This window comes from Phocoena phocoena, chromosome 4 (genome assembly GCF_963924675.1).
Source record: "Phocoena phocoena chromosome 4, mPhoPho1.1, whole genome shotgun sequence".
Lineage (NCBI taxonomy): Eukaryota > Metazoa > Chordata > Mammalia > Artiodactyla > Phocoenidae > Phocoena > Phocoena phocoena.
This window is the reverse complement of record NC_089222.1, coordinates 19,318,824-19,332,262: the sequence shown is the minus strand read 5'-3', so window position 1 is coordinate 19,332,262 and position 13,439 is coordinate 19,318,824. Positions and strand designations below refer to the sequence as shown.

The window sequence follows — 13,439 nt, the reverse complement described above, 5'->3', positions numbered from 1 at the left end:
ATCCAAAGATGAACTGAGATTAGCTTTTTAATTTATTTTGAACATTAGTGTTGAATTAAGGCAAGATTTTTTTCTTTGTCAGAGAAAGCTTAAAAGGACAGAGGAGCTTAACATGTCAGGCATTTTTCAAGGTTCATGGGGGAATACAAAGATCAGTACGTTGTGGTCTCTGCCATACTTTATTCTAGTGGGTGATCTAGATAGGTAGGGACCACATCCGGGTTAGAAAATGTAAAAAAAGGGTAAAGAAGAATGCTTGGATTGAGCTTTAGAAATTACCTGTATGTACTTAGGTTAAATGACTAAAAGTAACTGAAAGAAATAAAAATAAGTCATCAGAGAATATAGTGTAAATATATACTGCTGTGGGAACCAATAAAATAAGCAAATTCTTTAAATACATTAGATACATTATTACTAAGGAAAAACTGTTTGATGTAGCAGTTCGGAGACAGCTGGTGTGAGGAAGCAGTTTCTGTAGAGTTGTGGTACCCAATTGGAGAAGAATGAACAGTTGGAAAATAAGTAAATAGGCTAATCTTTGGAATAGTCATTGTGGCAGGAGAAGGAATTTCTTCCTTAAAAGAAAAATCAGTAACAAGCTTCTGTTCATTTTCAAAATTATGGCTTTTAAACATCTGATTTTATTTTATTAGTAATTGATATTTGCATATTGTAGTCATCTTTAAAGATGCTAAGCATGAGGTTTTCTTCATATTGCTTTTAATGCTAGTTACTGTTTTGTTGTCCTTCACTTTACCACATGAAATTGATGCAGTGAAATAGTCCTCTATGAACTAACATAGCTATTTTATTGAAACTATAGTTAAGACTCCACTGAATATGAAAACTGCCATGTCAATCATGGATATAGAGTAGTTGAACATTATTTACACTGGGAGTATTTTAAGAGTGATATGTGCAACTTATTAATGAAGTAGTAGAATTAATGTTGTCCCTTTTCTTGAATTTTTAAAAAATCAACTTTACCAAGATCTAATTTTCATACATTAAAATTCACACACAGTATACAGATATGTGGCTTTTGACAAATGCGTACAACCATGTAATGACATTCCATTCAAAATATAAAATGTTTCCATCTCCCTAAGAAGAACAGTTAATTCTTCCCATGTTCAAAAATTTTAATGTCTAATTTTACTTCTTTTTATTAGTACTTATGAATGTAATTTTACTTATCAAGAGTACCATGAATTAACCCCTGAAATTACATGCTTTTTATCTATGGTAATGTTATTTCAGATTGACAGAATATTTCATGACCCAAACAAGGTTAAATAGAAACTATTTTGTTTTGAGTGATTTTAAGAATGTCTAACAGACAGTTACTTTTATTTGAGATTAGTTACAATTATCAGTTGAGCACACTTCTTGTTTATTTAATTTTTTAAAATCCTCTGAAAATAAAGGCTGTATTGTAGTACATAAACAACCTGTCTTCAACACCATTGAATACTCTCTACGTTACTGTTTTTCACATAAAAAAATAAAATCAGGATAAAAAGTTTCTCATTTTGTTTCAGAAATTGCATGTTGGGGAAGAACTCTTTAAAAATATTTTTCCTTTTCATCCACATTCCAGCCTAGACTGTCATCTCTAAAGTTGAATATTGGGAATATCTGTTGGTAGTACTTAATTCATCATCCAGAAAATGAATGAGAACTATGTATCACTAAATAAACTGTGCTTTTAAATGATCCTGATTAAAAGAAAGGGCAGATAGGGCTTTTTTCTCATTTTATAGATTTTAATTCAGTTAAATTGAGTTTAATAAGTGCCACATGTTCCATTGTAGTTTTTGTTGGGACTCTGAATTAAGATCATACTTTGACTTTTAGTGGCTATCCTACTGCTTCCATGGTCTTTCCTGTAAGCATACAGTACATTTCAGAGCCTCTTCCCACCTACATTCCTAGTTGTGATTTGAGTTGGAGCTGGTAATCACTGGCAAGGAGCCTGTCAGAGGTTATACAGTAATTATTTTCCTACTGATTCATTGAGTGTTATTTTTGTGATTTTTAACTTGAGTATTTTACACTTATACAGTTGAAACTGAACCTCATTTAATTATTAGGCTGGAATTCTTTGTACCTAAGTTGATTTTGAACCTTATTTCAGTTTCTTTAAATTGAACCTTATTTCAGTTTCTTTAAATGTTATTTTTAACACAGGTTTTCAATATAAACCATGATAATATTTACATAACCATATTTGAGATAAAAATAAAGTAAGGTAAAAGTAGTACAAAAGAATGAGATGTTGAAAGAGGTTAACATTTTCTTTGATTGTTTGATCCTTATGTAGAAGTTATTGAGCAACTCTTCATGTTCAAAAAAGCAGATATAACTGAAATGTGTTGTTAGATTATGGGACATTTAGTTTTAATTTATCGAAGAATATTCTGATGATTAAAAAATATCAGAGGGAGCCTTTAAGGGAGATAACACTTTCTATACTTGGATGTTTTTCAGACTAAGGCAGCCAGCTGTATGTCTGGTTAGCACCAGTATATATTTAAGTCAATCTTTAGGGGCTTCCTTACCATATAAATTCATTGTTTTATGTCTTTGTCTTTTCCTTCTTCAACACTTCTCTCAATATTTTTCCTTATACTTATCTAATTCATAGGATATTCAGGGTTTTTTTTTTAATGTCTAAAGAACTTTTAAATTCTTAAACAAGGGATTCCTTTAGAATACATAGAAGTTTGGGGGAAGTAAGAAAAACCCAAACACTTTCATATAAAACTTTTCAAACAGTGCTCAGGTTAAATTTAATTTTTAGCATGGGATAGAAAAAGATTAACTATATAAAATCTGTTGTTCCACAGGTACTGTGAGAATAGAGATGTTTCGAAATATGCAGAATGCAGAAATCATCAGAAAAATGACTGAAGAATTTGATGAGGTATAGCATTTCAATATTTATACAAACTGCCTGCTTACACTTGTAAATGGTGAATATGTTATTTTAAGTTTTGTTTTGACTTGGTGTTTAGTATAAGAGAAGATACACTGTTTTCTCATTTATATGATAATCCATGCTGTTAATTCCAAACTTAATCTCATTCATTTGGGAATTTTATTACATTGCATGGAGGTAGTAGCACTGAATAGTGACTGATAGCTGATAAGGATAAGAAAATTCATGGTGTGAAGTAGAAGTTGACTCTTGATATTCATTCTTGAAGACCATCTAAAATTCCTGAACTTATAAATACATCTCCAGCAATTTCATGTTCTGTGGAATACTAATCTTGTTAAATGCTTTAAAGAAAAAAGGGTTGGGAGGTCAAGGAAGTGTGAGCAGGCTGCCTATTATACCTACCTTAGAGATTGTGAAAGCATATTAACTTATTTAAGGTTCTTAGAAATCCTAATGGAGAAAAATCTCCTTAACTTAATTCAATCCAGAATTCCCGAAATTATTTTACATGGATCCCCACCACTGACATACCCACACACGCACACCTCCCCCACTCCCACCCCTTTCCCATTTTCTTTGTGTGTGTGTGTATGTGTGTGTGTGTGTGTGTGTGTGTGTGTGTGCTCGTAAAACTTGAACTTCTATTTGGGACATTCTACTTGAGATAATCTGATTTCCATTAAGAATACAAGTTTTCTTTATTGTCTTCACAAATTAATCATGCAGAAACCATTTTTTTCTGCATGATTTTCCATTTTCACTAAAATATTCACTCAAGCAGTTTTACACTGTAAATGTTGAGATACTTTTACAGTTTTATTTCTTTATTTTATTTATGGTGAACTCAATTCATGTCATGCTTTAGGCCAGCATCAATTCCAGTTTTAACGTTCTGCCTTTTGATTTAATTAAGATTTCTATTTTCTGAATTAGGTGTTCCTTTTTCTTGACTTTCAACACTAACAACAAAGATTGGTTTTCTTCTAGGTTCACTCTTAGTAAGATGGGGTTAGGCTTTTTATTAGTAGTAGCAGTAAGTAGTGTTTATTTTTAATTAAAAAAGTGCTACAAACACATGTCAAAGCAGACATTCAAACGCAGGCTGTTCAATATATGTCTTTCTCATCAGGTGTCACCTTTAGCAGCAGTATGAAAACATTTTACAGAAACATTGTCAGTGGCTTTCAGACTATTTATTCACATTTTATGGGAGGTAGGGGAGACATTAAATTGTCACCTATGCAGATATACTCCATAATCACTTGTCTTCATTTCTGTAATCCAAAACGCTCTGAAATTCCAAAACCTGGCCTAAAATAACATGAGACTACTTAAAATTTTTATTCATCACAGTCAGTGTGAATATCTGTATGCATTGCTGTTAAATGTTAATGTTCTTGATTACAGGGGGCTGCCCCAGATTCTTTTGGGGTATGATGAAATATAAGGTATATGCACTGTATTAACTTCTAAACTGCAAAAAATCCTAGATTCTGAAACATCTCTGTGGGACTACTGTTCACTAAAAAATAATTTTGTTGTTACTACAAGTGTTTTTATATGTTGCAAATAGAAGTTAAAGCCAGATAAGATATAAGTTAAGGTGCAAGTAGTAGTTTTACTCACCAGCTACTATACTAACTACTATGCCAGGCTTGCAATACAGGTGATTCAGATTGTAGATTTAAAAGTAGTATATATCTTGGACCTTCACAGCACTAACACGTGATGGAATGATTATTAAGAGTTTAAGACAGTAGTTTCCAAACATTGCTGCACATTAACATCTCATGGGGATACTGACTCCTGGCTCCCTTCCACATCCCACAGACATTTTGATTTACTTTGTAAGGCATGTGACCTGGATATAGAGATTTTTTTAAAGCTCACTAGGTGATATTCTAATGTATAAGAACTATTGAGAACTGTTGTTCTAAGGCAAATAAAAAGAGGAAGCCAAGATTTGTTATAAAAACACTTCATATATGAAAACAGAATGAGGGGGAAACAACAATGAATAAAATGTAGCAAATGAAATTATTCAGAAGGCATTCATTTCATATTCCTAAACATTTTGTCCCAATATTTGAGATTATTGACCTAATCAAAGAAGACGTTTAATATCATCATTATATTATTTTTTCAACAGTATATCTAATACAGTGTGGATTATTAGAGTATTAATTTAAAGCAGAATTTGATATCTTCTAAAGCTACTTAGAAATAAATAAATATAATTGTGATGATTAGAAGTTTTAATAAATATTGTCAGTTTCAGTTTTAAATATCTATATAATGCTTTTAATTAGGTGGTTTAAAACAGTGTCATAAATAGGATGCTTACTCACTTTGCTTGAGACTTTATTGCATAACCAATTTGAAAAGTAAAAATTTAAATTCAAAATAAATAAATAAACATACAAATAAAAATTCCAGAGATGATGTTAGTGAGCAGGTTGTGCCAGACCTGTTTGACACTGATAATTAAATTGTCTGCAAGTATGACAAGATTCATCGAAGCAAGAACAAATGGAAATTCTGTTTGAAAGGTGGTATTACGTACTTTGGAGGGACAGACTCTGTATTTGCAAAAGCCATTGTTGATACGGAGTGGTAAAACTTAGGAGCTGAATACATCATAAACATATACTGGGATTGTGTCACATATTGTTCACTGTATTGAATTTAATGAAATTATAATTCAGATGCAGATACAAAAAATTTATCTTAAACTCTTTAGCAAGATATTGATCTTTTGCTACTCTGTATATACTCAAGAATGCATTTAAATGCTTTCATATTGTTAACTGTACAGTATTTTAAGTTTTTTTTCTTCAAAATACTGTATAGGTTATTTAATTCCTTGGGAGTGGGAGGAGGTTAGTTTTGGTGAATTATATTTTGTGATAAAATTCTGAAATATCAAAGAACCATTAGATCCCAAGATCCTAGAAAAGTGCCTAGTTAACGGAGTAGGCATTAAAATTCTTTTGAATGAATGAATATATTGTATTATCGCAAACTAAAGTAAAGGTGAGATGAGTTAGAAGTCATTTCAGTTGAAAGTGTTTAAATTGAATAAGGTAGTCCAAGAGTATGTTATTGCCTGAAAAAGTAGTATACTGTAGCTTCTATTCCTTGTTACAAATTGGTTATAACTACAGATCTGCACCTGGCCACATATCCTTTGTAATTGTAATATCAGCCTAATTTAGAAATATAATATGTTAATTCCAAGAGCAGCCTATAGCTTTTGAAAGTCAATAGATATACTTGGTTCCTGTTGGAGCCAGTTGCCAGGAGGTAAAGCACACTGTAATTGTATTTCTTCCCCAGGTTATTACAATCAGATCTCCATGTATCAATTCTTAGATATGTTTCCCAAAGGTCAATTTGTATAGTTTTCATATATTTCAGTATGACATCTATGTAGGGAAACCTTTGCAACACAACACATTTAATATTCAGCTGACCCTTGAACAACACGGGTGTTAGGTACTCTCAGCTCTCTGTAGCTGAAAATCCTCATATAATTTTTGACTCCCCCAAAACTTAACTACTAATACCCTAGTGTTGACTGGAAGCCGTACGAATAACATTAACAGTCAATTAACACACATTTTGTATTTTATATATATTATATGCTGTGTTCTTACAATAAAGTAAGCTAGAGAAAAAATGTTAAGAAAAGCATAAAAAGGGGAGAGTACATTTACAGTACTGTACTGTATCATTACTGTAAGTTTGTCATCTGTTTATAAGCTAAATCATCTGTCTCTTAGTACCTATATCAGTATTGTCTTATATGATGCAAAACACCATAGATCTTATATGTATTATTAATACTAGGCATCAAAAATGAAAAGATAATGTGAATAATTTATATTTTCTTACAGTTATGATGATTTATGCATTGATAACGAAGAAGCCAGCAATCTGATTGCTTTTTGCTAGCCTAGTGTAACTGATACAATTGTTTCATGGTAGCCTAGCCTTTATACTAGTGAATGAATTGTTATAAAATTTTTATGGCATACAGTATTACTGTCATATTCATAATACAATATTGGAAACACTGTTACTTTTTTAAAGAAAAATCACTTACCTGTGGTGATAAGCTGATATGCAGTTTCTCCAACTATGAGAGTGAGAGTGTGTCATACTGTACAGTAATGTAATTCTTTGAAAGCAAAGTTATAGAACAGTATATATTAAATATCACTCACCTTATGCCTATGTATGGGTAGGCTATCCACTTCAATACAAGTCTTGCACACGAAGCTCTACACAATGAATAGTTAGGCAATGACGATGATGACACGAGTGACACAGTTCTTGCCATCCAGTTACTATATTTTCACATGGAGACACACACATATACAACAGATATGTTTATTAAGTGTATGGCATGGTGATTATTTACTGTTCATTAAATGGAAGTGGATCATCACAAAGGTCTTCATCCTCATCGTCTTCACATTGAGTCGGCTGAGGAAGAGGAGGGGTTTGTCTTGCTGTCTCCGGGATGGCAGAGGTGGAGGAGGTGGAAGGGTAGGCAGGAGAGGCAGGCATATTTGGTGTAATTTTATGGAAATACATCATAATTTCTGTTTGAATTTTGCTTTTTCATTTCTCTAACATAGTACCAGTCCTTCTTCCACCATTTGCTACAGTTTCAATGCCCATATCACAGAAGGGTTATGTTGTAAAAGAAGTTAAAAGCAGTGTTGAGTAAGCAGAACCTTTGTACCAGATTGTCTAATGTCATTTGTTTTCTGGCAATGCTTCTCCTATGTCTTTTTCCTCATTGTACGGCACTGGTTAGGAAGCACTCATCTCCATCAAGTCATCTTCTCTTAATTCCTTTGGTGTAGTGTCTATTAGCTCTTGAATTTCTTCAAGATTCATATCTTAAAACTCTTCACTGCCCCCTCCACTCCACCCCGACCATTTTTGCCATATCCACAGTCTCTTTCATGATTTCTTTGATCGGCTCTGTCCTTAGTCCTGTGAAGTCATGCACAACATCTGGGCAAAATTTATCTCCAGCAGGAATTCATGATTTCGGGCCTGGTAGCTTTCATGGCTTTTTCTCTAACAACAATGGCATCTTCAGTGGTGTAGTCCTTGCAGACTTTCATGATGTTCTCTCTATGGGGGTCCTCTTCCATAGCCCTGACAATCCTTTCCATAGAGTACTGTGTGTAATGAGCCTTAAAGGCCCTTATGACTCCTTGATCTAGAGACTGAATTAGAAATACTGTGTTTGGGAGCAAGTTGATCACTTTGACACTTTTGGTGTTGAACTCATAGGGTTCTGGGTGGCCAGGGGCATTGTTCATTATAAAGAGAATTTTAAAAGTCAGTTCCTTATTTGCAAGGTACTTCTCAACTTCAAGGACAAAGCATCGATGGAACCAATCCAGAAAAGGGTTCTCATTGTCCATGGATTCTTGTTCTACAACCAAAAGACTGGTAGCTGGTGTTATATTTTCCCTTCAAGGCCTGGGAGTTTGTAGCTTTACAGATAAGAGCAGTCCTGATCATAAACCTGACTTGCATGTGCACAAAAAGTAGAGTTAGCCTGTGCCTTCTTACCTAAGTCCTGGTGCTCGCTTATCTTCCTTACTAATAATGTTGTTTGTGATGATTTTTTCCCAAGTAGGGCGCTTTCTTCTGCATTAAAAACCTGTTGAGGCAGACTTACCTATCACTGAGCAACTCCCACGTGCAAGTGTAAATGTCTCTTCTCCAGTAAGTTTGTCGATTGTCAGTTAATTTGTAGGCTGTCTCTGTAGGACCCAAGCTGGAAGAGAAAAAAGTTTTTCTTTTCAGCAGCTTTGTTGACTAGGATGGGATGTTTGGGACTCCCAGCTCACACCAGAGACTGAGGCTGCAGCTGAGATCACCAGTCCAGCGAAGCTGAGCTCCTCGCCTGCTACCAGGATTTGTATAAAAACACCTGGCTGCAGGCAGCGAGGGATCTGCCGTGCTCCTGAAGAGCAGCTGCTGGCACTGCTGATGCCAAGCTGGGTTCTGCAGCTCTGCCTAGTCCCAGCCAGCACCCCATTCTGATCAGGCCAGGAGAGAAAACAAGGTGGCAGAGTAGAAGACCTTGAGCTCACATCCTCCCATGAGAACATCAAAATCATAACTAATTGCTGTACAACCATCAATAAAAAAGACTGGGACCTACGAAAAAGATATTCTACATTCAAAGACAGAGGAGACGAGATGGTAGGAAGGGTGCACTCATGATATAGTCAAATCCCATACGCCCTGGGTGGGTGACCCAGAAGCTGGAGAATAATTATATCACAGAAGTTCTCGCACAGGAGTGAGAGTTCTGAGCCCCACATTAGGCTCCCCAGCGGGGGGGTCTGGCATCAGGAGGAGGAGCCGCCAGAGCATTTGGCTTTAAAGGCCAGCATCTCTTGACCACAGGAGCTCTACAGAACTCGGGAAACCAGACTCCACTCTTGGATGATGCACACGAGGTCTTTTGATCACCAAGACACAGGGAAAAAGCAGTGACTTCAAAGGCACCTGGGCCGGAACTGCCCACTGGTCTTGGAGGGCCTCTTGGGGAGACAGGGGGTGGCTGTGGCTCTCTCTTGGGGCATAAAAGTTGGTGGTGAACATATCTGGGAAAAATCATCTGAAGGCTGACATCTTGCTTGGGACATTAGTGCCAAGACCTGGCCTCACCCAACAGCCTGTAGGCTCCAGTGCTGGGACACGTCAGGCCAGATAACCAACAGGGCTGGAACATGGTCCCACCCATCAACAGACAGACTTCCTAAAGACTTCCTGAGCCCATAGCCACCACTAGGCACGCCATTTGACATGGCCCTGCCCACCAGAGGGCCAAGACCCAACTCTACCCACCAGGGGGCAGGCACCGGCCCCTCCCACCAGGAAGCCCCCCAGAAGCCTCTAGACTAGCCTCACCCACCAGGGGGCAGACAACAGAAGCAAGAAATGCACAGTCTCCAAACCTGTGGAACTGAGTCCACAAACACAGGTCAGAACCTACTGTGGGACCAGCTGATAACTGGCCATTGAGTTACGAGAGGAGCTGTACTACTGGGACACATAGGACATCCCCTACAGAGGGCTACTTCTTCAAGGTCAAGACACATAACTAACCTTCCACATACATAAAAATACAAACAGAACTTTAGACAAAATGAGTCAGCAAAGCAATATGTTCCAGATGAAGGAATAAGGTAAAACCCCAAAGCAACAAAATGATATGGAGATAGGCAATCTACCTGAGAAAGAGTTCAGAGTAATGATTGGAAAGATGATCCAGGAATTTGGGAAAAGAATGGAAGCACAGAGTGAGAAGTTACAAGAAGTTTTTAACAAAGGATTAGAAAAAATAAAGAACAACTAAACACAGTTAAAGAATACAATAACTGGGGCTTCCCTGGTGGCGCAGTGGTTAAGAATCCTCCTGCCAGTGCAGGAGACACAGGTTCAAGCCCTGGTCTGGGAAGATCCCACATGCTGCGGAGCAGCTGAGCCCGTGCGCCACAGCTGCTGAGCCTGTGCTCGAGAGCCCATGAGCCACAATTACTGAAGCCTGCACATCTAGAGCCCGTGCTCCCAACAAGAGAAGTCACCACAATGAGAAGCTTGCACACCACGGCAAAGAGTGGCCCCCACTTGCTGCAACTAGAGAAAACCCACGCACAGCAATGAAGACCTAACACAGCCAAAAATAAAAATAAATTAAAAAAAAATACAATAACTGAAATGAAAAATACACTAGAAGTAATCAGTAGAATAAATGAGGCAAAAGAACAAATAAGTGAACTGGTAGACAGAGTGGTGGAAATCACTGCTGTGAAACAGAATAAAGAAAAAAAAATGGAAAGAAAAAAGGATAGTTTAAGAGACCTCTGGTACAACACCAAATGTACCAACATTCACCTTATAGGAGTCCCAGAAGGAGAAAAAAGAGAAAGGGCCTGAGAAGATATTTGAAGAGATAATAGCTGAAAACTTCCCTAACATGGGAAAGAAAGCAGTAACCCAAGTCTAGGAAGCAGAGAGTACCATAATGGATCAACCCAAAGAGGAACACAACCAAGATACATTGTATCAAATTGACAAAAATTAAAGATAAAGAGAAAATATTAAAAAACAATGAGGGGAAAGCAACAAGTAACACACAAGGGAACCCCCATAATGTTATCAGCTGATTTTCCAGCAGAAACTCTGCAGACCAGAAGGGAGTAGCATAATATATTTAAAGTGATGAACAGGAAGAACTTACAGCCAAGAATATGCTACCCAGAAAGGCTCTTGTTCAGATTCAGTGAAGAAATCAAAAGCTTTACAGACAAGCAAAAGCTAAGAGAGTTCAGCACCACCAAACCAGATTTACAACAAATGCTAACCAACTTCTCTAGGCAGAAAAGAACAGTCCACAAGTAGAAGAAGGAAAATTATGAAATGGGAAAGCTTACCAATAAAGGCATACAGTAAAGGTAGGAAATTATACACACACACACATATGATATCTAAACCAATAGTTGTGAAAGGAGGAGAATGTAAATGCAGGATATTTCAAATGCATTAGAAATTAGGAGATCAACAACCTAAAACAATCATTATATGTATAGATTGCTATATCAAAGTCTCATGGTAAACCAAAAATCTATAGTAGATATACACAGAAATAAGAAAAAGTAATCAAAATACAACACTAAAGAAAGTCATCAAATCACAAAAAAAGAGAACAAAAGACAAAAGGAGAAAAAAGCCCTACAAAAACAAATCCAAAACAATTAACAAAATGGCAATAAGAACATACATATGGGTATTTGCCTTAAAGGTAAATGGATTAAATGCTCCAACCGAAAGACATAGGCTGGCTGAATGGATACAAAAACAAGACCCATATATATGCTGCTAACAAGACAACCACATCAGATCTATAGGCACTTACAGATTGAAAGTGAGGGGATGGAAAAAGGTATTCCATGGAAACGGAAATCAAAAGAAAGCTGGAGTAGCAATACTCATATCAGACAAAATGACCTTAAAATAAAAACAGTTACAAGAGACAAGGATACCACATAATGATCAGAAGATCAATCCAAGATGATACAACAATTGTAAATATATGCATACAAAATAAGAGCACCTCAATGTATAAGGCAAATGTTAACAGACATAAAAGGAAAAATTGAGAGTAACACAATAATAGTGGGATCCTCTAATACCCCACTAACGTCAGTGGACAGATTATCCAGACAGAAAATCAGTGAAGAAACACAGGCCTTAAATGACACCTTAGACTACATGGATTTGATTGAAATTCATAAAGCATTCCATCCAAAATCAGCAGAATACACATTTTTTTCAACTGTACAAGGAACATTCACCAGGGTAGGTCACATGCTGGGCCACAAAGCAAGACTCAGTAAATTTAAGAAAGTTGTAATTTTATCAGGCATCTTTTCTGGCCATAATGCTATGAGGCTAGAAACCAACTACAAGAAAAAGAATTGCAAAAAGCACAAACACTTGGAGGTTAAACATATTGTAGTAAGCAACCAATGGATCACTGAAGAAGTCAAAGAGGAAATCAGAAAATATACTTAAAGACAAATGAAAACAAAAACAGGACAATGCAAAACTTACGGGACACAGCAAAAGCAGTTCTAAGAGGGAAATTTATAGCTATACAAGCTTACCTCAGGAAATGAGAACAATCTCAAATAAACAACCTGACTTTACACCTAAAGCAACCGGAGGAAGAAGAACAAAGAAAACCCAAAGTTAGTAGAAGGAAAGTAAGTATAAAGGTCAGAAGAGAAATAAATGAAATAGAGACTATAAAAACAATAGAAAGGATCAACAAAACTAAAAGCTGATTCCTTGAAAATATTTTTTAAAATTGATAAAACTTGGGCTTCCCTGGTGGCACAGTGGTTGAGAGTCCGCCTACCGATGCAGGGGACATGGGTTCATGCCCCGGTCCGGGAAGATCCCACATGCCGTGGAGCAGCTGGGCCCGTGAGCCATGGCCGCTGAGCCTGCGCATCCGGAGCCTGTGCTCTGCAGCAGGAGAGGCCACAACAGTGAGAGGCCCGTGTACCGCAAAAAAAAAAAAAAAAAAAAAAAATTGATAAAACTTTAGCCAAACTCATAAAGAAAAAAAGGGAGAGGACCCATATCAATAAAATTAGAAATTAAAAAGGAGAAGTTACAACTGACACCATAGAAATAAAGGACCATAGGAGACTACTACAAGCCACTATATGCCAAAGAACTGGACAACCTAGAAGAAATGGGCAAATCCTTAGAAAGGTACAATCTCCCAAGCCTGAACCAGGAAGAAACAGAAAATAGGAATAGACCAGTTACAAGTACTGAAATTGAATCTGTGATTTAAAAATTCCCAATAAACAAAAGTCTAGGACCAGATAACTTCACAGGCAAATTCTGTCAGATACTTAAAGGAGAGTTAACACCT

General features: G+C 36.4%; 1 protein-coding gene across 2 annotated transcripts in view; it reads left to right on the top strand.

Annotated features, from left to right (window-relative positions):
- Positions 1 to 13,439, top strand: part of STAG1 (STAG1 cohesin complex component) — a 306,358-nt gene that overhangs the window by 99,917 nt on the left and 193,002 nt on the right. For both annotated transcript variants that reach the window (XM_065876744.1, XM_065876743.1), the window contains exon 5: positions 2,853 to 2,929. In XM_065876744.1, coding sequence (XP_065732816.1) covers positions 2,853 to 2,929 — 77 coding nt within the window. The remainder of the gene's footprint in view (positions 1 to 2,852; positions 2,930 to 13,439) is intronic.